General features: G+C 47.8%; 3 protein-coding genes across 3 annotated transcripts; 1 reads left to right on the top strand and 2 right to left on the bottom strand.

The window, feature by feature from the left end:
- The first annotated feature begins 4,549 nt into the window (after positions 1-4,549).
- On the top strand, positions 4,550-8,476 carry Prap1 (proline rich acidic protein 1). The gene is made up of 5 exons (XM_034487752.2): positions 4,550-4,647; positions 6,268-6,334; positions 7,430-7,482; positions 7,957-8,063; positions 8,165-8,476. Exons 1-5 carry the CDS (start codon positions 4,640-4,642, stop codon positions 8,377-8,379), a joined length of 450 nt encoding a protein of 149 aa, XP_034343643.1. The 5' UTR covers positions 4,550-4,639; the 3' UTR covers positions 8,380-8,476.
- Positions 8,477-10,308: 1,832 nt separating this feature from the next.
- Positions 10,309-13,399, bottom strand: Fuom (fucose mutarotase). The gene is made up of 6 exons (XM_034510865.2): positions 13,269-13,399; positions 12,538-12,606; positions 12,288-12,358; positions 12,044-12,142; positions 10,785-10,858; positions 10,309-10,592 (listed from the first exon to the last, which is right to left on the bottom strand). The coding sequence occupies exons 1-6, from the start codon at positions 13,351-13,353 to the stop codon at positions 10,529-10,531; spliced, it is 462 nt and encodes a 153-aa protein (XP_034366756.1). The 5' UTR covers positions 13,354-13,399; the 3' UTR covers positions 10,309-10,528.
- Positions 13,400-16,272: 2,873 nt separating this feature from the next.
- On the bottom strand, positions 16,273-25,417 carry Echs1 (enoyl-CoA hydratase, short chain 1). Its single transcript, XM_034509865.2, has 8 exons — positions 25,253-25,417; positions 22,953-23,150; positions 22,433-22,560; positions 21,698-21,797; positions 20,705-20,809; positions 20,142-20,261; positions 18,266-18,333; positions 16,273-16,947 (listed from the first exon to the last, which is right to left on the bottom strand). Exons 1-8 carry the CDS (start codon positions 25,338-25,340, stop codon positions 16,882-16,884), a joined length of 873 nt encoding a protein of 290 aa, XP_034365756.1. The 5' UTR covers positions 25,341-25,417; the 3' UTR covers positions 16,273-16,881.
- Between the last annotated feature and the right edge of the window lie 899 nt (positions 25,418-26,316).

Below are 26,316 nucleotides of genomic sequence, written 5' to 3' on the forward strand. Positions count from 1 at the left end.
GGAGGCCTGGAGGATTCCTGGAGAGCTGCTGATACCCAGACTATGTCAGAATCCAGAAGTTGGTTCTGATGCCAAAGCCACAGGATGGATGAGCTTGCCAGGGAGAGTGAGGGCAAACAGGCAAACAGCAGCTTCTCCCATGTCCTTTCATCTGGACTGCCACCAAGATTTAGAGTTTTTCTGCTTGCATTCAGCAGCTTGGGTTTTAATCAATTCCAGACATAATCAAGTGGAGAACCAAGACCATCCACCATAATCCTTAACCTTTTACAGCCTTTAAAAAAGATCCTGCCTGCAAATTCATTCTAAATGATTAGAACTTCAATGTGAGACTTTAAAGGAGACCACTCAGCCAGTAGCACTATCCCAGCAATGCCTGATGGACTTTGCAGTTTACATCCTCATTACTCTAGTTACTGGAACCTGACATCTTCTCTTGGAGCCAATGACTCTTTGTATGTCTTCTTTAGTGAAAGATAAATTCAGATGCTCTAAATATTTTTCAATCAGGTTGTTTGTCTTCTTGTTTATTGATTTTTTTAGAGTTTTTTTTTTTGATAGAACAGCTTTATTGAGCACTATTGGGTTCTGCAAAAATCTAAAAACAATACATTGTGCGCATGTGCACCCCCCCAACTCTGTCCAAGTTAACAGTAAGTAGGAGCATGATAGCAATGTTTAAATTTGTTACTTTTTTATGATATGAGGTTAGTAACATTTCAAAGGCAGGCATGTCTGGTGTTAGGGTAGGTTTCCCTCACTTGGCAAAATTTTCTGACCCTTTAGAGTGCCTGGCAGGGCCATAGGCTTTGGCCAGAACCCTCTGAGATTGTCAGGGAAGGTATCCTCAGGGCCTCCAGAGCTGAGCTCCGTCCACTCAACTGTGAAAGCACTGCCTAGTTCTTAGCCCACACGGACGTCTGTTAAAAGATCATGGGAGGTCCAGTCCAGGCGAGCTCTGTTGGGTGTGTATCTTAGTGACTTCAATTTCAGAGCTACCAGTGGCCTAAAAACAACTTCTCTCAGAGAATACATCACAGCGTTTGTCCAAGCTTGAAAGACTAGCAGTTAGACAGCCTCTCTGGTAGACAGACAGACAGGGAGAGGGGCCATGGCTGGCTTCTCCTTCACTCTCCTGACCTAAGACAAAGCCTGACAATGTGGGCTTTTTCTTCCTCCAGCAGGCTCCCTGCTGGTGAACTGACTCAACAAATTCAAGGTCCCAGGACACGGATATGTTTACATAACAGCTAGGGCCAATCAACTACCCTATCTTTCTTCAAACTGACCAACCCTAAGTTAGGGGAAGAAAACTCTTCAGAGACTTTAAAAATCCCAGCCTTAGAGAAAACATTGGCTCTTTTGGCATCCAGAGCACCCCAGAGGTTGCAGAGGGTCTTGCTCTCTGCATGTGTGTGTCTCCTCATTCCAATAAACTCTTTCGTTGACTGCTCTGCCTGCAGCTGTCTGTGATATTTGAGATTTCCTAGCACTACCTGTTGTGCTCCAGATTTTTCCTGCTTTTTAATTCTTTAACTGACAGAACAAATGCAGCTGGTCCCGACCCCTAGACTTACCAACAGTGACAGTCAATACAAGAGTCTTCCTGCACTCTGTCTTTACTACTAACACCACAAAATTAGGAGTTTTCCTTTGACCAGGCTCTTGTGCTTCAGTCTTTTGTCCTGGTGAGGGAGGGCTTCCTGACCATTAATTGGTAGTGGGATGTTGTTATGAATGCTGAAAGCCAGGGTGATTCGTTTCCCCATCAACTGTCTTGATTTTGTTTCTGTCTTGCTCACTTCCAGGTTTTTGCTTCCAGCATCTTGACAGGGAACTCAAGCTTCTGGATTTTCCTTTCCTCATTTCATGAGCTAGGAGTTCACCAAAAGCCTTGTGTCTTTTCCATCTGTGGATAAATATGCTTTGCTTACAGCAACAATTCTGACCCCTCCCAAAGTTACTTTATTAAGAGACTAAAGATAAACATACTTTGGGGGTATAATTTTGTCTCCCTTCTGCCTATGTAGCCCAGGCTAGCCTTGTCACTTGTCACTTGTTATTCTCCTGGCCTAGCCTCCTGAGTGCTGGGATTACAAGTATTTTCCACCACACCCTGCTCTTTTCTTTCTTATTCCTTTCCGTTCTGTTCCTTTCCTTCTTTCTTTCTTCCCTCCCTCCCTCCCTCCCTTCCTTCCTTCCTTCCTTCCTTCCTTATTTCTTTCCTTCCTTATTTCCTATCTCTCTTAAACTGGAGTTACTGGGAGTTACAGGTGGATGTTTGCTGCACAGGATGGAGGCAGTGAATTGAATTAGGGTCCTCTGCATAGTTGTTGCCCAGGGCCATGCAGGAGAAACAAATGGCTTTAGAACTCATGGAATGCCGCCTACTGGTTAGCACAGTCAGGATAGGTTTACCTCAGGCCGACATGGCCCCTGAGGACTTTGACTACATGTCCTGAGGACTTCATGCTGTTAGGGAAGTTTGCTCTGCTTGTTAAACCCTTCACATTCTTCTTAATCTAAGAATTGTATGAAAACTCTAAGGGGGCTTCCAGCCCCTCACCGGACAGTATCTCTGGCACTCACAGAATAGTGCTTGATCTCTTTCAGACATTGCTGCTGGATCAAGTTAATGATTTATCCACCACCCTAGGAAAGAACTTAGAGATGTGGATTGTCAGCAGTGACCACCACCCTTAGAAAGCATTTGGACAAATAAAGTTATTAGTGAAGCTAGGTTAAGATGTTTTTGCTAGTGGCTCTGATGTAGAAAATCTTAGGGAACAATTTGAAGTTCAGAAAAGCACACTCTTAATATTTAAGCCAGAGATTTTTTAAGGTCAGGGGACAAGAACAATGGCAACACTGGCTGACGTGTCTCTCATGGAGGCTAGACAGGTGATGATTGATTTCTTGTACTTACGTTTGCCCTCGGCTTCCTTATTGATTTCATAAAAATTGTTGATGAGTAATTGTTGATGAGAATAATACACTGAGGAATTAAAATAGGTATGACTGCTTACTTTTTATATAAAGTTTAAATTTAGATTCCTTGAAGATTCTTATAAGATTATTTTTAAGATAAATAATAAAATACTTGATTCTGTCTTTGTAATCACAAATTGCTGCCTTCCAGTAAGAGAAACTGACTGAGAAAACTACCTTGCTTGTGCATACTTTGTTAATCTATAACAAGTTGCTTAGTTATGAGTGTACATGGGTTCTCGGGAATAATTTGTTTTCTTTCCTGTTCTATGTAATTTTATTTCTTGTAAAAATATTGAGGAACATGCTGTTTTTTTAATTGTCATTCACTAGAAGAAAAATAGAGTGTAATCACATTGTAATTTAATACTGCTTAAAAGATTTTGCTGGGATATGTAAGCTATGGAAGAAAAAATAAAGTGTGTTAGAGCTCCATTCACCAACTGTGTGTACATATGTACATACATGTGCACATTTGTGCATGTGTACATGTGTATAAATATATATGTGTTACATATATATGTGACTGTGTGTATATGTGTATATATGTATGTGTGTGAAATGATTGGAGTCTTCTTGTTGGAGTTTTGCTCCAACCATTGAATGTGTGAATGTATATATATCTATTTGTCTGTCTGTATGTATGTACTTATATATGTATGCGTGTATTCGTATGTGTAAAGTTATTGGATACTGCTTTTTCTTCACCACCACCCTCTCTCTGTGCATGTGAATTTTCTCTCTTCTTTTTCTTTCTCGCTGGTCCCTAAGAGCTAAAAGAGTTCTGAGTTTCTCACTGGTCACTGAGTGCCAGGTCCAATTTCCTCGGTGAAAAGTGTGCTGAGTGGTTTCTCTGATTCCTGGTTGCCAGCAGCAGCAGATCCTGTCAGCTGCTGTCAGCTCTGACCCCCATCAGCTGCCATCAGCACTGACCCAGATCACTGACACCACACCTTGACGCCTGCCTCTGTTTACCCCGTGGATGTCAAAGCTGGTCTTTGACATTTTTTACAAGTTGTGTATCCTTTTAACTGCTGAGCCATATCTCCACTCCACCCCCATTTTAAGCATGAATGGATACCAGATTTTGTCAAATGCTTTTTTTTTAAATGTCTATTAAAATAAGGACATGTTCTTTGTCCTTCATTTCTAGCTTAGAAGATTAAATACTAGACCAACTTTACATTCTTGGGATCAATTCTTGTGTACTTTACTTGACAATATTTTATTTGTGGAGGATTATTGGTCTGCAGTTTTCATGACTACAGAGTCAAAGTGTCTTTGTTACTTGTGACAAAGCACTATGACCAAGGCAACTTATAAAAATGTCCAATTTGGGGCTTATGGCTTCAAACGGTTAGAGTCTATATCAATCATAGTGGGGAGAAGGGCAGGTCTTAGTGTAGAACTGGCAGGTGGGAGATGAGAAGTCTCCTGGGGGCTCAATCTATGCTCACTGCTCATGCTACCTGGTGGGGCAGGCGTGGCTTATGGCCCAGTGATTGCTGGTCCCTGACCTCTGGTCAGACACACCCATGCAGGAAAGATAAAACCCTAAGCAGCCAGGGTTGGGAAAAAGAGGATTAGGCACCTGGACCCTGGGATCTGCAGCTTCTCCATTTGCCTAGAGCACTGAAAAGGAGCCCGAGTCATGAAGAGGTGACACCATGGCCTCTGGGCCCTAACTTTTCTATCCATAAAAGCTGGCAGCTGGGGGGCATTGGCCAAGGTGGGCCTAGCTGTGTGGTTAGGGTCACACTGGGTCTGAGTCTAGGAGCTCTGGCTTAGAGAGAGACCCTGAGAGTTACTCCATCTGAACCGGAAGCCTAATTCCAGGGGAGAATCTTAGGGGAAGAAAGGGAGGGAGGGAGGGAGGGAGGGAGGGAGGGAGGGAGGGAGGGAGGGAGGGAAGTAAGAAGGGATGGAAGAGAGAAGAAGGAAGGGAGGGAAGAAGGGAGGGAGGGAGGGCAGGAGGAAGGAAGGGAGAGAGGGAGGGAAGTAAGAAGGGATGGAGGAGAGAGGAAGGAAGGGAGGAAGAAAAGGAGGGAGGGAAGGAAAGGAGGGAGGGAAGGAAAGGAGGGAGGGAAGGAAAGGAGGGAGGGAAGGAAAGGCCTCTTTTCTGCAAAACACTCACTCATAAGTCTGCAATTCAGGGTTTACCTCCACAAGCAGCTCAAGTAGCCTCCAGATATGCATGAGGGTGTTTTGACCCATGGGGTCCCTGAGCCAGTGGAACATTAGATCCTAAATCTCCCCTGGGAAGAAGCAACATTCCAGGCTGTGATGTCCCCAAAGAAAAAGGACAGTGGCAGGGTAGAGGAGGGCAGGGGAATATTTAGCAGGCCTTTGAGGACTGGCAGGGTAGACGCAGTGCAGGAATCAGGGTACCTGAGAGTTGGTCACCCAGGAGCTAGGGTTTGATTCTCAGGGAGGCCTTAGGTTCCCTTCATGACCTTAGTCATCATGGAGTGTGTGGGGTGGGGGGAGAGCAATACAAAGGCTAGCATGAGGGTTTCCATGTTCATTTCTCTTCCCAGCACACAAATAGGTCTCTGCCTAGTGGTCCTGAGGCGAGGCAGGGGTATTCAAGCCTATGTGGCCATATCCCCATCTGCTGTCCTTTGATCCCTATCCCAAAGGGCTGAATCATAGAGAAGAGAGTTTTCTTTGAAGCCTCATTTAGTACACACACACACACACACACACACACACACACACACGTATATTCATGCATACCATATGCCAACAAACACACACATACTTCACACACACGCACATCTCTTTACAACCACATCTCAGCGTTTCTTCTGTCTGCATGATGAGGCTGGGGCTACTGGACACCTGAGGGCCCATTAGAAGTTACTCCCAATACCATTGATCATGGCCTCAGGAGTGCATGGCAATGTGCTAGGGCCTCCATCCATCCCCCCCGCCCCCATCAATGTTTTCAGGCATGCGTATGCACACAAGCCCGCATGTGTGTCCTTAGGTAGCCTCTGGAATCCTCAGCACTGCCCGTGTCCTGTCATAGTAGGGCATGAGGTGTCTTGGCCACAAGTGGAGAACTTGGCATCAAGACAGAGCAGGAGTGTCCTGAGCATCTTGCTTGCTTATCCTGCCTGCAGGTCCTTTCTGTGAGGCCAGAGTCAAGATCTACCAATGAATCAGCAGAGACCTCTCTTGGTCTTTCTGTCCATGACACACACATGCCACCTGCTCCAGTAGGTCAGGAGCTAAAGCGATCCCTGACTGCCTCACATTCCCTTTCTGGTCCCCTAGGTTTCTCCTGGCCACCTGTTTGGTGGCTGCACTGCTGTGGGAGGCAGGTGCAATCCCAGCACACCAGGTATGCAGGGGCCCCTCTACCTGACCCATTCCTGGCTGCTAACCTCTGCCCTAGTTAGCAGGGAATACCAGAAAGAACTTCTTTCTCTCAACCCCCTAAGCTGGCAAGGAGAAGGGAGGCAAGGCAGGGATGTTTGATGAATGTGGTAGCAGCCCCATATGAGCACTGAGGAGGGACCTCAGGAAGAGAAGGATCTCAGCCTTTCTGGGGTCTACAAATCTCCAAGGCACTGAGGTTACCAGGTGAGGATATGGGCTTCCACAACATCCAGGTGACCCGAAGGACATGGGTCTCCAACATACCTATATAACCACATAGTGTGCCTCCGTGACACCTGTGAGACCCATGGATGGGGGAACATGGTCCTTCGTGGTGTTCTGGTGGTCCCAGGATAAGAGGATATGGGTCATGACACAGGTGATTATGGGTGGGGACACGGAAGTCCAAAATGCCTCAGAAGACCCTGTGTGAGATGGGTCCTCTCTATACTGTGCACACTCACTTAGGGCATGATTTATAGACTGGAAACAGTTACCCTGGCTGAAAATGCACTGAACTTGCCCTGGGCCAAGTCCACTCAATCTGCACACACGGCAAAAAAAAAAGAGGATGAGGGAGGCCCACCCTCCACAGCCACCCACAGCTTCTTGGAGCTGGGCACTTCCCCAGGGTCACTCTCTGCCTCACATCCTTCTTGGTACTTTGTCTTCATTAAGGTATTAAGTTCAGAGGAGCTGACTACCTTCTGGGCCACTAGCCAGGATGGGGAGGGGCAAGCATGGCCTTAATTAGTGCAAAACACTGGGGTGGAGTAAGGGTGCAGAGTCCAAAGTGAGCCCTAGGTACCCACTGAAGAGCTCTATTTTCTCCTAAGCTGGCCGGGTGTTCGGGAAGGCTGGCAATTTGGGAACAGGCTGGTGTCCTAAATCCTTTATCTGCAATTCTTATATCCATGATAATCCTCATCCCCTAAAGTTAAACACAGGTTGAACTGAAGTCCTACCTGTAGATGGGTCTTAGAGTAGCCACTCCCCAGTGTCCTCCAACCTTGGGCCACTAACTAGCACAATCCTCACCTGTGACTCCCTCTCCTAGGTCCCTGTCAAGACCAAAGGCAAACATCTGTTCCCTGAACAGGAAACAGAGAAGTAAGTGTCCCGGAAAGCAAGTGTGGGCTGATGCACTGGGGGAATTGGAGAACATGGCTGTTCAGAAGCTTCTAGGAGGAAGTGATACTCAAACCCAACAGGCATCCCTCCTTGGATGGGATCCTCCCAGGAGCAGGCACTAGGAATCTCTCAGACTCAGTTCTCCCTGCAGCCTCCAATGGGCTATGTTTTAGAACAGCATATTGCCTGCCTCCTTTGCCCTCGAGGACCCTGCTCAGGGAAGGCTCTGACCTTCTTAAGCCCCATCCCTGCACTTAGCACATTAGAGATGCTAGGAGCACAAAGCCATGAACTTGTCCCAGGCCTTACTGGACAGTTGATAAAGTGGGTGGGTGTGGAGCAGCTTCCCAGGGCCAGCAGCTGCCTAAGGACAGGGAATGTCTTTGAAAGCGGGGTTGGTCATGTCTAACTCGCCTCACTTGTGTGTGAAACTTACCCTACTCATGCTGGCAGGGCCTGGGGTACTGGAGCCATGGAGCCTCTTGGAAAGGACAACCAGCTGGGGACACTGCTTCCTGTACCCAAGCAGAAGCTTGCAGCTACTGAGAAAAAGCGTCCAGGTCAGAGTGGGATAAAGGCCACATCATGGGGTCCATTTGGACAGAAGGCTAGGGGGAAGGATCTTGTGAGGGAGGCTGTAGCTACTTCTGCCTTTCCACAGATGCCATGACCTGGGTGGAGACTGAGGACATCCTGAGCCGCCTTCGGAATCCTCTTCAGGGTCCAGAACTGGATCTTGACAGCATAGACCATCCTATGTCCGAGGACGTCCAGAATGAAGAAGTGCCCCAGTCATGGCCCATCCTGTATCGTCAGGTGCTGCAGGGACCAGAGGGGGATCTTGACCACATCTCCCACTCTATGGAGGATTCTTGAGAGCCCTAACCATTCTCCCACTCCTGTCCTGAGGTCCAGGTTGTTGTGACCACTGATTCTCCCCAGCTAGAAAAAATAAATAAACACCTGAAAACTGGTGGAAAGAATGAGTGTCTTTAAGACCAACAATTTTGGGACACAGAAGCTGCATCTTGGACGAAGAACTATGCTGTCCTACCTATGGCTCATCAAAAGCTTCCAATGGATGGGACACAAGGTTTACCTGACCCTCAGCTCATAAACAATTCTTCTTGGGTCCATTTCTCTGCACATAGGGATGAAATGATAGGCGTGTCAGCAGTCAGTGTTGCGACCAGTTAGCAGCATCAGCCTCAGAAGGGAAACCCATCCTGGGACTTCCCACAGAAGAGGCTGAGGAAATGCTTGAAGAGGAGGGAGGTTATGTGGGACACAGGTTGATGAGTGTGTAGGTACACAGGTACATGGTTTCACATGTGCACAGGTATACACATGCACAGATGCATAGTTAAAATGTGCAGACTCATAGGTACACACATGAACAGGTACACAGTTACAACGATGTATACAGATGTGTGCATGTGTACAGTTACCCTGTACATCGGTACAGTGGTGGGCAGGTACACAGCTTTATGTGTACACAAGCATAGAGGTGTGTGGGTGTATATAGTGTATACATGTGTGCATTCATATGCACATGGGTACATAGGCAGATAGATACATAGTTGGACAGGTGCTTAAAAGAGTGGGTTAGGACATATACTCTCTGTTCTAGTTTTCTGGGCAGTACCTAGATCTTTCTGGGGTACCTGTCCTTCCACATGGCCTGGCTCACAAGGTCTAAGCACACATGAATTACCTCACACATGGTATAGGTATTGGGGTGACTACTAATCCCACCTGTGCAGTGGAAGGCACTAAAGGGTCACAGAGGCACATTTTACAATCCCAGTAGCTCAGGTGGAACGGACAACTTAACAGAGGCCATCAGCTCTCCATCCCAATGCACCCAAACCCCATGCAGCTATATAGGTTATCTACTGGTCTTACATACCCTATAATTCTGTGTATGTCTCTTGTCCCCACTCCTCCAAGGACATGAGTGGGAGAATAAAGGCTCATATGCACCTTGGCCTCTAAGCCCTACAAAGCAGGAAGCCATGTTCTATCTTACAGATAAATCTGGGTCTTCATATTACTTGAGCCCATTGTTCCCACACTACTATGAACATTCACCAATATTCTGTAGACAAGTGCTGGAGATCCAGTCCAAGCGCTCAGTAGGGAAACTGTTTCCTGCCTGCTTAGGTTCTCCTCCTCGGATCTTCTTATTTCTGTCTATACCAAGCCTCGGCTGATTCTTTACCTTCTGGGACAACTGAGGAGTCAAAGCTGGAAGCAGCCAGGTTGCATCTAAGTTCCTGGGCCTAACATAGCTGCTCAGGCATAGATGTCATGCAAACATCTGCATGGGATCCAGCCCACATCCAGACCTCTCTGACCTTGAACTAGAGAGGACAGTATACCCTCCCTAGCAGCTGAGCAGCCATCTCTGAATGTCAGAGCCCTTCTGTCTAAGATGTCCAGCCCAGCTCTGCCACTTGCCCTCTGGCTTGGAGTTCAGAGATTGGCCCTAGTCAAGAGTCACTGTGTATTGCAATCCAAGTGGTGATGCAGAAACTCTCATCCCATATAAGCATCCAGTGCAACCAGCTCCAGACCCCTGCTGTACACCTTACCCAACATCAACTACTAGGGCTCAGGCCATAGCCACAGACCCAATCCAGCTCCCAGGTTCTTACCCAGGCCTAGCTCCTGCCTAGCTCCCAGTCCTCAAACCACCCCCATGCTTCACTTCCATGTGGATGTTCTAACTGAGGATTCATCAAGGATGGGTAGGGATGCTTATTTGGGAGCTAATGGCCTCCCTGAAACTCACCACAAGACAAGTTTATGAGTACAAAACCTTTAGATTAAAGATTGACAATGGCTGCTCTCCCTCCCCCATCAATTTCACAAGTCACGGAAGGGGGAATTTGTCAGAGTCAGCAGAGTCTCTCAAGATCTGCCATCTTCTTGAACCTGAGGCTGATGTCCGGGTCCGGTTTCTGCCCAGGGAAGGTCTGTTGATTGGGTTCAGGCACAGCCAACTGTCAGCCTGGAGTGGTCTCTATGAGGGTCCGAGGTCAAGAGTTCCCTTCTTGAGGATGATGTTTCCATAGAGCGCCATCTCCCTGCAGGAGGGTCAGGGTGCGGAAACTCCAACTTTGCCCTCAGAAAGCAGATGCCTTTCTGCTTCTATCCCTCCTGCTCAGCCATGTCCAGGGACTCTGCTGCCCAAATCCCTCCTGTCTTCATAAGCAAAGCAGAAGTGGAGGTGTTTCCCAGGGACCTGAATAAGTCACCTGGATGCAGCAGACACTCACCCAGTTGCAACAACAGCAAATGCCTTTTTTGCACGTTCATAAAATTCAAATCTCTCTATCTTCATCAGGGCTTTCTGGAAGACAAAAGGCAATTGGAGGGACCTTGTCTGAAAGTCCTCTAGGTGGACTCCTGATTTGAGTCCCCCATCAGGAGATAGCCAGGAGGCAGCAGCAATGGAACCCTGGTCTTCTAGGCTCCAAACCTCTGGTCCTCCTGATGCTGGGATTTCAAGGAACCAGAGATAAGGGGCATCTTTTATATTCCTGTCTGAGCCTGTGAAGGACAAGGTGCCTGCTGGGTATGGACTCAGCTCAGCAAGATATCAGTGATTCTCAACCTTCCTGTCATGGTTTGAATACGAGTGGCTCCAGGAGTGGCACTATTTGGAGGTGTGACCTTGTTGGAGTAGGTGTGTCACTGTGGGCGTGGGCTTTAAGACCCTCATCCTAGCTCTCTGGAAGTCAGTCTTCCACTAGCAGCCTTCAGATGAAGATGTAGAACTCTCAGCTCCTCCTGCACCATGCCTGCCTGGATGCTGCCATGCTCCCACCTTGGTGATAATGGACTGAACCTCTGAACCTGTAAGCCAGCCTTAATTAAATATTGTCCTTATAAGTGTTGCCTTGGTCATGGTGTCTGTTCACAGTAGTAAAACCCTAACAAAGACACTTCCTAATGTTGTGAGTACTCTTTAATACCTTAGGCTGAGGTGACCCCTAACCATATTATTTTCATTACTATTTTATAACTGTAATTTTTTACTGTTACAAATTGTAACAAAAATATCTATTTTTTTTTTCATCTTTGGAGGTTGCGACCCACAGGTTGAGAACCATTGGTCTAGACCCTTTAAACTTCCTTGGAAGGCCTCTGCCTAGGACCAGAGTACTCAAGGGATCCTGCTCAGACCTAATGACTCCTTTAGAAGAATAGGTGTGTCCCCTGCCAGGCAGGGATGTGGGCTGTGTGACAGGCAGACCTTAGAAAGAATGAGGTGGCAAAGAGCAAGACCTAGGGTGACAGTGCACATCTCCAGGAGGTTAGAGGAGACCCCGTCCTGGAGACCACAAGCCTCTGACCCACATGGGACCAACTCCCAAGGCACATAAGGCCAGGATTCTGCGATGAAGAGGCTTGGGAAGGGAGGGAGGTGGCCACAGGGCTCAGACACGTCTCTTCCCTGTCCACTCCCATGATTCACCCTTCCAGAGCTGAGCTGCCAGGAGACAGAGGGACCCATGGTTGGGCCTGCACTCACCTTACAGTCAGCTTTGAGAAGAAGGGATTCATAATGGTTCCATATGGGGGTCTGCAGGCCCTTCTCCTTGTCACTGGGCACTAGGTCCATGACAGCAGCCTGGAGAGACAGGGGTCAGCTCTGTGGCCTCAGGCACCTCCCTGGCTCCACTGAGGAAGGAAGCCCTTTTGGGACATATAGCCATATGAAGTCTAGCAAAGAGGAAACTGAGGCCCAGATCAGCAACATAGCCTTTGGTCCTCACCGGGCTTTCCACATAGGTGTCCAGGGGCAGGAGCTTCAGCACAGCCTCCAGGAGTTGTGGGATGTCCAGGCCTAGGAGGGCAGAGCTGGGTTCAGGCTTCTGCTCTCAACATGACCTGTAACCTCTCACCTGTCTAAACCTTTTATTTTTCATACCACAACATTTAAACAACCAGCCAACAGGAATGAGGGGCCAGGACAGAGAGGCCACAGAACCAGGACTGTTCCCACCTCGGCCCTGTGGTGCTCACCGTCTGCTCGGATCTCTACAGGCCCGCACTGGCAGATGGAGGAGGTAGGGAAGTTTGCATCTGCAAGGACTGAAAAGACAGAAAGGGGACAGATCGGCTGGAATTAGTGCAGTTCTCCCTCCCAGATGGTCACCTCACACGTATCTCAAAGCCACACATATCTGTGCATTAGCACAGGTCCACAGTCTGGGATGTCCATATGCCTGGCCAGTATATCTCTCTCACTCCAGTTGGTGGATCAGATCGTAAGCCACCCCGTAATACCTTTCAGAAGGTTAAGGGAAAAAAAAAACCTGTAAATGAAACCTGTGTCTGGGAGGAGTAACCAACCAATAGTTACACTCCAGCCTTGGTTGTTGTACCCGCCTTGCCCTAGGGCACCAGGCCAGTGATCAGAAACCCGCAGACCTCGGGGTAGCCTGGGAGGCCATGTGGGAGGTCTGGGAATCCAATACACACACACACACACACACACACACACACACACACACACACACACACACCCGCCACCCCACTCCCCACCCCCGCTGCTGCTGAAGTTGTTCTATGGCCAGGTCCAATCGCAGACCTCAGCTCAGCGCTTTCCTCAAGCAGCTGGATAGCTTCCTGCTCCGAAGGGCAAGGCGATTGCGGCAGTGTCCCCCGCCTTTCCTGAACCCTGCGGGTTAAGGGCTCCTGCGTGGATCGCACCCCTGTCAGAGGGCCGCGCTGCCAGCTCTCTACGTGCTCACCAATCTCGTCTCCATGCCCCATCCGCGCAAGCGCGAACAACAGCTCCGGGGACAGCACCTTCGGGATGCCCTTGAGCGCAACCATGGCTGAAGAATTGGTAGAGGGCGGGAGTTGTCAACTGGGCGGTGCCACATGGATTGGGGCGGGGCCAGAGGAGAGGTGGGCCCAACAGCTGGGTAACTGTTAGGCCCTTGGCTCTGGGGTGAAATGCAAAACTCTGAGGCCAGGCAGATTGTGGGAAAGTTCAGAAAATAAGTCTGTGTGGGAAGCAGAAAAAAATGCCTGAGAAGCACCCACGAACACAGGTCAGGCACCACCTTGGCCCTAAGATCTCTGGTGCCCCAGTCCAGATGGCTCTGGTATCCAGCTTGGTGGCAGTGATGGATAAAGTGTGTGAGGTAAGGGGAGAGCTTTCTGCTTCAGTGTGTGAGTGGCTTCAAGGGATTAGGACCAGTCCAAGAGGCAAGTCAGTATAGAAGCAAAACCAAATCAAAACCCCAGATTTGTGCTGGGGCCAGAGACCAAATAGTTTTAAGTAGCTGAGAGCTTCACCAGGGGAGGTCCTTCTTAGGGCATTCTGCATACATTGAATTTTCTTGAACTCTCTAAAGCCAGGAGCCAGCTAGAAGCTGATGGCTGCGGGTGGGTTCCTATCCTGCTAGGGCAGACCTAGCACACACAGGTCTGGGTGTGCTATGCTAGAGACAGGGCTGAGTCTGAATCTCCCATGAGACATCTAAAATACTGCTCCACTTTGCAGAATCAAATGACTGAGGTATGTGCTCAGTGAACACACAAAAATTAAACCAGTGAGGGGCTGGAAAGATGGCTCAGTGGGTAAGAGCACTGGCTGATCTTCCACGGGACTTGGGGTTGGTGGCTCACAACCATCTGTAACTCCAGTTCCAAGGGATCCATAACTCTTTTCTGGCCTCTGAGGCACCAAGCACACATGTGGTACACAGGGACGAGTGGAGTGTAGGAACAGCATTTTTTTAAAAAAAGCATATTTTAAAAGAACAAAATAAAACAAACAACTAATGATTCCATGACACCAGTTTCAAGGCTTCTCCTATTGGGTGGTTGCCTCCTTTGCTTGTTTATTCTACGCTGTATGTCAATCAATGGCTGACACACACTTCCTTGTGTGCCCAGCTTTAATAAATGAACACTGGGGCTGGAGCGATGGCTCAGTGGTTAAGAGCACTGATTAGCTGCTCTTCCAGCGAACCCAGGCTTGATCACACACGGTGGCTCACAATCGTCTATAACTACAGTCCGAGGGAATCCAATGCCCTCTTCTAGAGGAAAGGGGGCTTTACCAGGAGAAAGGCCCTGAGGCCTGGCTTCTAGAACAGGAAGCTTTGGTTGGGTGACCCTGTATAGTGGACCATGCCAGTTACCATGGTCTAGGCTGTGTATTAACTTCATAACAATTTTTGAATACTTGGTTATGATGTATGTCTTAATCTGGAGTTTAGGCAGGCCTCAACTTGCAGACTCTCCAACCTCCATTGTTGTTTATTTGAGATAAGGTCTCATTATGTAGCTCCAGCTGGCCTTTCCCCACCAGGTGAGTTTTGTGCAAACACCTGAGATTCCATGTGAGCCTCCACTCCCACATTGATGGGTACTGAAAGTGCTGCAGAATGGCCCTGATGCCCTACTTCCACAGCAAACAGGCAGTCATTTCCCCACAAGGATGCTCTGGGCATAGCAGATTTTGGGATCCTAGCCACAGTCCACTGAAATGCTAGGGTCAATGTAAAAGAAGGTCACTCTCTACTTGACACAAGCTGGAGTTATCACAGAGAAAAGAGCCTCTCTTGAGGAAATGCCTCCATGAGACCCAGCTGTAAGGCATTTTCTCAATTAGTGATCATGGGGAGGGGCCCAGCCCATTGTGGGTGGTGCCATCCCTGGGCTGGTGGTCCTGGGTTCTATAAGAAAGCAAGCTGAGCAAGCCAGAGGAAGCAAGCCAGTAAGAAGCACCCTTCCATGGCCTCTGCATCAGCTTCTGCCTGCAAGTTCCTGCCCTGTGTGAGTTCCTGACTTCCTTTGGTGATAAACAGCAGTGTGGAAGTGTAAGCTGAATAAACCTTTGCCTCTCCAACTTGCTTCTTGGTCATGATGTTTTGTGCAGGAATACAAACCCTGACTAAGACGCTGTCCTACCATCCACTGTAGCCAGACAGTGAGAAGCCAAGCACTGTCGATATGTATTACCTGTCTGGGAATGGGGGACACTACACGTGTAGTCAGTTATCTGGAAGGCGGAATCAGGACTGCTTACATTCAGGAGTTCAAGACAAATACATTGAGCAAAATATTGAGATGACTTCAAAAATAAGTATCTATCCCAGCATTGTGAGAATAAATGACAAGTCTTCACCTCAGCATAAGATATCAGGCTTTAAACACATCTACAATATGAATGAACTCAGAGGATATTTGTCTTAGCTTAGGCTTCTGATATGCTACAACCCAATGGCTTAACTTCTCACAGTTCTAGGGGCAAGAAGTCAAAGGAAGGTAGTTTTGCTCTCTGGCGGAGACAGACTTCCTGGCCCTTCCTCATGCCTTCTCATTTCATCTTCATAGGAAAAGGGCTGCAAGAGTTTCTTCCAGGCCTTACAAATCCACTCATGAATCCCACCCAACTTTTAGCATTTTTAAGACCACCACCTTGAGAGGTTAGATTTCAACATTGACGTATGGTGAGGGAGAGGGAGATACTGTGCATTGCATTGTACAAGGGCTATAACAAACACAATGTAACAATTACTCTAATTCCACTCATGAGGCACCTGGAGTCATCCCATTCCCATAGTGAAAGGGTTGGTGTGAAGTGGGGTCGGGAGTTAGTGTCTAATGGAGACAGTTTTAACTTGGGAAGATGAAGGTCTGGAGCCTGATGGTGGGGACGGCTGCACATTGATGTGAAAGTACTTGATGCTGTACATGGTTAAGATGGTGAAGTTAAAAACACACACATAGTCACAGTGTGGTAGTATATACCTTTAATCCCCAACACTTGGGAAACCGAGGCTGGCTGATCTCTGTGAGTTTAAGGTCAACCTGATCTATATAGTAACTTCCAGGCAGCCAGGTATACACAGTGAAACCCTATCCATAAGAAAATAATAGCAATAATAATTAAAAAAAAAAACTATATTGACTCTCTAGAGACAACTACAGGTGAGTCAAATCTAAACTGTGAAGTAGTTACTTTTATTGAATGATCATGTTGGGAATCAGCAGACAGGGCCACTTCCCTCTTGAAGCCCACATCCCGAGCTAGCACTGCAGATAGTGCACAGGGCAGTGGCTGGCCCAAGCCTGCACCTGCCCTTAAAGTGAAGTTAAAAAAAAAAAAAATCAAGACACCTTGAAGGCTTCCCAGATTTCTGATTTAGAACATGGTGAGAGATTGACTTCCAACAACTGGTGAAGGTTGCAAGCCACACCACGAGTTCCCAACCTGTGGCCACAGCCCTAAAACCTTCAGTAGGAACTGTGGCCAACACTACTACTCTTGGATAATTTATTTGCCTCTCAATTGACAGGCTGAGCTTTCTTCTCCAGGGTGGCAAATGGTGTAGCTGCCAGCTCTCAGTGGTCTTTGAAGTTGGCCTTCCTTTTCTCCACAAATGCAGCCATCCCTTCTCTCCGGTCATCCTGGCAGGAAAGGAAGAAGATAGGTGAAGTTTGAATCTTCCCATTGAGGCCCTCAGCTGGCTGCCTGCATCTCCAAGGTGCTCTTATGTCTCCCTTCTTACCTGTTCTCCAAGCTCATTAACAAGACAGTGATTCTGCAGTGGGCCCATGAAACATGGGATTCCCCACAAACAGTGCTAAGCTTGGGACAGGGGATTGTAAACCATCCAGGATACAGTCAATGAGGAGCGATAACATGAGTACCAGAAACTCATGCTCACAGCACCTATGGATCTGGCAGGGTCTGAGTTGGGAGTCTCTCAGAGCTTTGGGGCAGTGACAGAACCCTGCTTTTTACCTGCCCCTTCCTTTGACAGTGAACACACTATGTGCAAACATCTTCACTTCTTCCCTAAAGGACCAAACCATTTAAAATCTTTGTGTGTGTGTGTGTGTGTGTGTGTGTGTGTGTGTGTGTGTGTGTGATAGAGATCAGAAGTGAGGTATCAGAGGAGCTGGAGTTGCCGGTGATTGTAAGCCATCTGGTGTGGTGCTGGGAAGTGAACTCAGGTCCTCTGGAATAGTAGTACATGCTAAGCCATCTCTCCAGCTCCCTAAATGTTTCTTTTATAAAACACTGAGCACTGGGCCAGTGGTGCAATAATAATGATGCATCTGATATTAGAAGATTCTTTAAAACACTTAGACATGAGCTTCTGATAAGAGGTGAACTGTAGTCAAGCATGGTGGCACACTCCTTTAATCTCAGCATTGAGGAGGCTTTTCGAATTCGAGGCCAGCCTAGTCCACAGAGTGAGTTCCAGACCAGCCAGGGCTACATAACGAGACTCTGTCTAAAACAAATAAACAAATACAGTAAAATTTAAGAATTAGGCAGTGGTGGTTAGAGATGGCTCAGTAGCTAAGAGCACTTGCTACTCTAGAATAGGATCTGGGTTTGGTTTCCAACACTTAAATGGTGGCTTACAACAGTCTGTAACTTTAGTTCCAAGGTATCCAGTGACCTTTTCTGGACTCTGCAGGCACCAGACATGCATACAGTGTATTTACAAACACTCAGGCAATACACTTATGCATATGAGATAAATAATATTTAGAGATGGTTTCTCTGTGTTACACAGGCTGGTTTCAAACTCTTGGGCTCAAGCAATTTGGCCCCAGGCTTCAAAGTTCTGAATCTGTGGCCAGTTGCATATTGACTTTAAATACAGGAGCTTATGCTTAGTGGTGTAATTCACGGGCCTTTTTGCAGTAAGAGATTCCCAGCAGCATCTGCAATGGAAACAGACTTGAATCCTAAGCAGAATGTTTTACTCACAGTGGCGAAGGTAGAATAGAAGAGCTTCTTCTCCAGCTTATTTCCTTCTGTTAACGTCATTTCAAAGGCTGAAAAAGAAACCTCGGAGTCACCAACCAAAGTGCCGAATGTGAGGTACTCACGTCGAACTGACTGTGACCTATAGAAAGGGCTCCAGGCTTGGCGTGGGCTCCAGGCTGATCCAGCTCTCCCCACTTCTCGAGTGAATGGCCTATGTTGATGTAACCATATGGACAGCCAGCTCTCCTAGGCCTTCGTAGTGGTCCAGGGCCCTCAGAAAAGCACCAGAACTGAACAAAGGACAAATAGCAGAATCTGTCCAGCTATGGGGACCTGAGGTAGCTGGTAAAACGGAACATAGAAACACAGTAAAGGATAAGAAGCAGAAGAGGATGGCTAGACAGCGGGGACAGCGCCTGCTGGGGTCTGCTACTCCACTGTCCTGTAGAGCATCCCTGTGGAGGATCTGAGCTATGACTGCGCCTGCCACTGTGACCTTGCCAGAAGCCTTAGTTCCTCCCTGTGTGCTCCACAAAAAGCTGGCTCTTTAAACATCAACACGCCTGACTGTGGCCAGAAGCAACCCTGAAAGACTGGTGTATCCTCTGGAGGTAGTCCCAACTTTTGTGGGTCACATTCATTTTTGGCCCCCAAGATGACTCTACATGTGATATTAAACAGAAACACAGCCATTCCAAATGCTGAGGTAAACTATTACATTAAGACTCCATTCCGGGCTGGAGAGATGATTCAGTGGCTAAGAACACGTGTGTTCTTACAGAGAACTTGGGTTCTCTCCACAGAGAGGCCCATAGCTGTCCAATGTCCTTCACTGCACCATGCACACATGTGATGTACATACACATAGGCAGCCAAACACACACATAAAAATAAAAAGTTTAAAACAACCACAAAAACTCCATTCAGGTGGTATCCCACAAATCCTTGTAACTCCAACCCTGAGAGATCTGCTGGCCTCCACCCATGAAAAGGCACACAGACCCACATACATACACACATACATATAAATTCACATACGTGTTAATAAATAATATAACTATATTAAGAAAAGACCCAAGCTGGATGTGGTGATACATGCCTACAACCCTAGCAACTGAAGCAGGTGGATCCAGAGTTTGAGGGCAGCTTCAGTTATATATATAGAGAGACCTTGTCTCAAAATCTAAACAACAGGATCAGCCAGATGGCTCAGTGGATAACAGCCCATGTTGCCTGGCCTAACGACAACTGGAATTCAATCTCTGGAACCCATATGGTGAAGGAGACAACTGACTCCTCAAATCATTTTCTGACCTCCACATGTGCACCATGGGATACTCCCTCGATATGTTAAAGTGTGAAATAAATAAATAATTAAATGAGTACATTTAAAGAGAAGAAGAAAAGGTTGAGGCAGCTGTGAGGAAAGCAAGTCAGACCAGCCTCATGAGGTGAGAAAACTGAAGGAATGACTCACAGGAGCTCTGCTACTGCAGGACCCAGGCTACAGCCCACTTGCATAACCAAACATGGGCTCAGGAGGGAATCACTCAATCCAGATCCTCAGAGACAGCTTTCCCACCAACCACAGACCACTGATTTCAGGGGCTGTAGCTACATTCATCATCTTCCCTCTGTGCCTAATACTACATAATGTTGCCATTATAGTCCAGGCCTGGCCCAGACTTTGGGTCCTGGTATAAAGAGACCCTCAGAATATCTTATCAGACCTTTGAGTGACTGAAACCTGGAACACTATGGCAAACTGCAATCCTGAGAACTTTCCCACTGCTGCCTGGGACAAGGGGGGGGAGTAGTTTGGAACCTCACAACGTTACCTACACAGTCCGGTGGTCTCTTTCGAGCAGACTCCTACCTGCATTCACAGATTCTTTCGCCATGGTTACTATGATTTTAGAATTGCCAGCAATTTTTTCTGCACATTGGACGGCCTCTTCAACCAGTTTTTCAACAGGAAAAATCTTGCTTACAAGACCTAAAACATGAAAAGTCTGAATAGCATGCAGAAATATCATTGTCCACTTCCTCTAGGACCCAGTGACACTGAGAGGCCAGTTCTCTGGGTCCTAAACAAGGGATGGCTGTCCCCAGCAGCAGGTGACTCTGTGCTCTCCACTGCCAGGCTCCAATCACTGAACTCTTAGGTTGCATAGGCCATGCTGTCTACAGGATCAAATGGAACAGAGGACTTGAAGACTGTGGCCACTGCCAAGGGCAGGGAGAGGGCTGGCCTTTAAGAGCCTTCAAAGAGCAGTGGGAAGAGATTCTAACCCAAACATATGTTGCCACTCTCTTGTGCACAACATATTTAAAGATATAAAAGCCAAAGACAGAAACTTAGGGATCCAATGCCAGCTACCCATGGGGACACCTGAAGCAGCCTAAGCCTCCCCCAGCTCACAACATCAGATACCCCACCTGCTTGCTTGGCATCCTGGGCTGAGATGCGGTCACCAGTGAGGACCATCTCCATTGCTAGCGATTTGCCGACTGCTCGGGTGAGTCTCTGAGTGCCCCCTGCACCTACAGGGAGAGATTTGAGGTCTCAGCTGGCCCTGTCAGGTGACACTGAGAAGAAACCCAGGGCTAGGATGCAGTTCAGTGACAGAAGAGGCTTTAGCATGCACGAGGCCAAGGGTTCCTTCTCAGCACTAAAAAGGAAGAAAGAAAATCAAATTGGCTCCCTTTCCACCTTCCTGGAAGGTTCCAGGTCTGCCTGAAAGCCCATGTTGGGTTGAATCCCAGTCTTGTCTGCCTTCCCCAGGCAGACCTGCACAAATTCACTGAACTCACTGCTCAGAATCTCAGAACAAGCCTGGTCAACCCTCAAGAGCAGTAGAGGCTTCCTCTGAGTGTGGCTTCCCTGAGGGCTCAAGTCCTTTCTCTGAATGTTCACCTCCTCCTGCCAGGTCTAACAAGTGGCCCCTGGAAGGCAATGCTATTGTTTCCTCCATATCATAGGGCTTTCCCAGGAGGCAGGGATGAGAATTCCACAGTCTGCTGTGCTGAACTCAGGCAGCCTACCTGTCCTGCTATGCCAGAGGCATTAGTAGTGGACAGAGCCAGACTCACATGGGACAGAGTTTTTGGTGTAAATCCAAGTCTACTCATCTTTCTCCCAAGCTTCTAGCATACACAGCTCTTAAAAGTGTATGGATCATGGGCAGGAAAGAACCACTGCGGCTAAAGCCAGTAAACTCCGTGTGTATGATATTGTTGGATTTAGGATCTGTATATTTATAAGAGATGGACATGTCCTGAGGCTCCCAGACTGTCTGATTTTTAAATGCTGTTCTTCAGGTGCTGGCTGGTGGAGAGAAAACTGAACAGACAAGTCATCCATCTATGATTGGATGCGAGCCATAAGGCTGAGACTCAGGCTTGTCCTGTTTACGGCTCACACATTCTCACCTGGGATGGTCCCCAGGAGGATTTCTGGCTGTCCAAACTGGGCTTTCTCACCGGCATAGATGATATCGCACATCATGGCAAGTTCACAACCCCCACCAAGCTGAAAAATAAAAATGTTCAGAAGCAGGTGGATTTTACCAGAGGAGCCCAGGCAGAAAACCACTCTATTGCTTGCAGAACTTTTCTGAAACCATGAAACAGAGTCAGATAACAGCAAATGTTAACCTAGCTGAACAAAACTAGATTTAAGTGGTAGGATAGATAGAAGGGGACTGTTGCTTAGCAGGGGCTCACAGACTTGTATGCAAAGGGCCAGGCAGTAAATATTTCTGGCTTTGTAGTGAATAACTTAGCCTGGCATAGTGGCTCCAAATCAGTCACAGAGGGTAAAGACATGAATTTGAGTGGCTGACCAACCCCACCGTGATCGGTTTTATTCAATAATCAGCATGTACAATAATCACACGGTTTTTCCATGGGCTAAGCTAGTGCTGCATTTCTCAATAGCCTAGTGAAGCAGAAACCCTAGTGGGCACGCAGAGAGTACTCACAGCCTTCACACAAGTAGCTTAGCCACTGCAGCGATTAAAGAGAAACAGAAAAGCTCATTAACGCGTCTGGGAACTAGCCAATGGGCCTCCATCAAACAAAGCAGATAGCAAAGGATACTATTGGCCTTTTAAAGGCACAGGTCCCTCCACCTGGCACAGCAGGCCTCTGGGGGCTGATACTTACAGCATAGCCATTGACAGCTGCAATGACTGGCTTCTTGACCCGGGTGATATGGTCCCAGTGGCTCAGGAACTTGCTGGAGTAACAGTCCTGAAATGTCCGGTTCTGCATTTCCTTGATGTCAGCTCCAGCTACAGGTAGAAGTGAGGTTTCAATTACCAGACATCGAAGAACTTCTCAGTCCTATATCCTATGCTCAAGGCTTGGGGCACTTCCCTCCACAGTGGGAACAGCTCATAACATGGACCAACAGCTTACCAATTAAAAAGGTAATGTTGGGGGCTGTGGCAGGCAATAATGACAGGTACACTCAGAGGAAGCCCCGCTTAGGCCAGTATTTACCCAACTAGGAAGGAACTGAGCATACCTGAATGTTCAACACATGCCCTGCTCTTCCACAGCTTACTTTACATGTTAGTGTATCTTAAGGCACCCTCCCATCACAGAGAAACTGGCCCATTTTGCTGCTTCCCACAGGCCATAGCATCTCCCTCCCATCCACAATCATGGCTGTGCAGCACACCTGCAAAGGCCTTCTCCCCACCAGTGAGCACAATGGCGCCCACAGCGGGATCTTCCTCAAAGGTGTCCAGTGCTTGGTTGAGCTCCTCAATCAGGCCATTGCAAAGTGCATTGAGTGCTTTGGGGCGGTTCAACTGGATCAGCCCCACGCTGCTATTCTTTCCTCTCTTTTCTGTGATGATGTACTGAAAGTTGGCACCTAGGTCAAGAGGACAAAGGAAGCACCATCATAAAGATATTAAAGGAACTGTGATGGCTAATCTTGGTCATCAAACTGACCACGTCAGGGACCAACTGACACCCGTGCCTTACCTGTGGAGGATTTTCTTAAATGGCTCTTTTGAGGTGAAATGACCTAACCTTATGTCTGGGTCACACATTCTGGTGGCAGCCCACATAAAAGAACATGGAAGAAAGAAGCTTTTGTTTTGCCTGCTTGCCTTCACTCTGGATGGCAAGTTGAAGTTCATCTAATCTTTTTTTTGTTGTTTTTTATTTATTTATTTATTTTTTGAGACAAAGTTTCTATGGCAGTTTTGGATTTCACCATGTAGACCAGTCTGGCCTGGACTCAGAGATCCACCTGCTTCTGTCTCCCAAGTGCTGGGATTAAAAGTGTATACCACCACCAGCAGGCAACTAATATATTCTTAAGGCACCCCTTCTCTGGTGTTTGAACCTAACTCTTTGGGATTCCAATATACACTTAAGACTCTCAGCTCTCTAGCACTTTTCTGGACTCCAAAACTAGATTGGGCCTGCTGAGACATTTAGTCTTCTGACTGAATAACTACTGAATCCTTGGCCTTTCTTTCAGGAGACATCCATTGTGGGACTACTCAGACCACAGCCTGTAAGTCACTCTAATATGCCCCTAATGAACAGAAAATATCAATCCTATCAGTTCTGTACTGAAACAGGTATAGACAGGGAATTCTGTACCATCCTTAACACTTCAGCCTGCAGCTCTGGCTATGATCTATCCAGGCATGGTGGTGGTGATGGTGGTGGCAGTGGCACATGCCTTTAATCCTAGCACTCAGGAAAGAGATGCAGGTGTATCTTTGTGAGTTACAGGGTAAGCTGGTCAAGTTCCAGGCCAGCCAGAGCTACATAGTGAGATACTGTCTCAACAAACAATAACAAAAAGGAAAACTCTAGCACAGAACATTCACCCTCCTCCCATATGCCAGCAGTTTCCAGACCATGACAGCAGGTGAGAGCCTGACAGAGCCCAGGCCTGGTGTGACAGAGGTTGATACAACGCACCATTTTGTTCTAGGAGATCTGGAGGGCCAACCAACTCAGACTTGGGGAGTGCAGCTCATAGACGTAGGGTGAGGAAGATAAGCCTGAAAGTGAGGGTCTGTGTTCTGGGTGATTTGTTCCGCTGTAACTTAAGTGTGAGGTACGTTACTGAACAGTAGGATGTCTGCCATTCAGCGGAGCAGGACACGACAACCAATCCAGGTTGGGATTCAGGAAGAGCCCTTGCCCCAGAGCACGTTCAAGAATTCACGCTAACAGTGGAGCACTAGATGGCTGCAGGAGAGTTCAGCCAAGGAGTGAGAAGGGAGGAATTATTTAGCTGGCTAGGGAGGAAAGTGGGTGTGTCAGCATGGGCTACACTGATTGGATGGTTTGAAGGACATGCTCAGGAGAGGCTGTGGACACAGGAGAGACTAGACCGGAGGCACTATGGACAAACCTTTCCCAATACTCAAGCTGCCTTACTTAACCTACCTTCATATTCTCTTAAAGCTACCTAAACACATGGGATTTCACAACCAACATGCATGCTCCCAGCTGGCCAAAGATTCTGACACTCATAAAAGTTAGAGTTGAGAAGTGGCCACTATACACAGGGCCCTCCTATTAGACAGGGCTTCTAGGTGCTAGGATCTGGCTGGGCTTGTAAGGCGAGACTAAGGTCAGACTGAGCGGCGGGGAGGGGGAAGGGGTAAGGAATTGGAAAGGGGTCAGTCGAGCGGTGGAGTTGGAGGCTCTGAAGGAGGAACAGGGTGTGAGAAACTCCAAGCTAGAGTCAGTCGTCACTTGTAGGAAATCTGGGTTTAGTGTGGAGATGCATACTCGAATCCAGGGTCCAGGTACTTCAGAGTCAAGTGTTGGGAGTGCATGCTTGTGGAAGTGGGGGGGTCAGACAAAAGATCTAGAGTCAGGAGAGAAAGTTCAGGATCAAGTAAGGGTGCGTGCAGGCCGGGGTTTAGGGACCTCCCAGAGCTTATAGGTGGAGAATCCACCCAACGTGGGGTGACGCACCCCGCCGGTGTCCGCACTTACCCGAGGCGAAGCGCCGGAGTTCTGGGCAGCGGACTGAGGACAAGAGCGAGCTGCAGGATCTGGGGAGCAGAGCACGCAGGGCCGCCATCGTGGAGAGACGATTTGTTCCGCCCACAGAATCGCTCCGCCTGCAGAATCGCTCCTCCCCAGATCCCAAGCCAGAGGAAGACGGAAGCTAAAGGGTTGGACTGGTGACCTGGGCGGGGTGATACAGATGCGGGGTGGGGCGTCGTCGGGAGGAAGATCGGAGGTGCGGGGCTGCTGTTCTTTGAATAGTCTGTTAATTGCGTCACTTAGGTGGTGTGCTCTTGGCGGGTGCCCAGTTTATAGAGCCAGGCTGGGAGACGTGGCTGTGCCCTTTTCCCCAGTGTTGGCCTTGTGTTTTCGGTCTTGACCACTGGAAGGCACGATTGCAGATAGAGCAGTAAAGCATAAAGCAGTAAAGTGCGAGGCGGTTTTGTTTATTTTTGTGGCAGGGTCTTACTACATAGCCCTGGTTGGTCTGGAACTCTCCTTATGGGCCAGGCTGTTTCTTGGTCTCACAGAGAACCGTTTGCCTCTGCCTTCCAAGTGCTTGGATTAAAGGCATGTGCCACTATACCTTGCCCCCAGAGGCATCCTTTACATGGCAAGTGACTAGCTTCCTAACACCAGGTTAGGAATAGCTGTGTTTTTACAAGATGAGAAGATTTCACATAAATTTAAAAGAAAGCCAATGTTTTGTTCATGGAAATTATCTTGAATTATAACTTTAAAATATTTAGCAAGTATTATCAGGCCTTTATTTGTATTCTTGCCCTGGTCCTGCAAACACTAGGGTAGAGATAAAGGACAGAACCTACAGACAGAGCAAACGTAATACTGTTGTGCCAGGAAGCATTTGCCAACCCCAAAAGACCACCAAGGAGCCATTCCCATGTGGTAGCATTAGGGTCTCTTTATTACAAGCTTCAGCTCGGGCTCTTCTCCAACCTAAAACCCTGACACAGCAGGACTGGAGACGAAGGTGGAACAGCCTTGAACCCTCAGCAGGACAAGGTTTTATAAGAAGTGGAAGTAAGTGA

This window comes from Arvicanthis niloticus, chromosome 1 (genome assembly GCF_011762505.2).
Source record: "Arvicanthis niloticus isolate mArvNil1 chromosome 1, mArvNil1.pat.X, whole genome shotgun sequence".
Lineage (NCBI taxonomy): Eukaryota > Metazoa > Chordata > Mammalia > Rodentia > Muridae > Arvicanthis > Arvicanthis niloticus.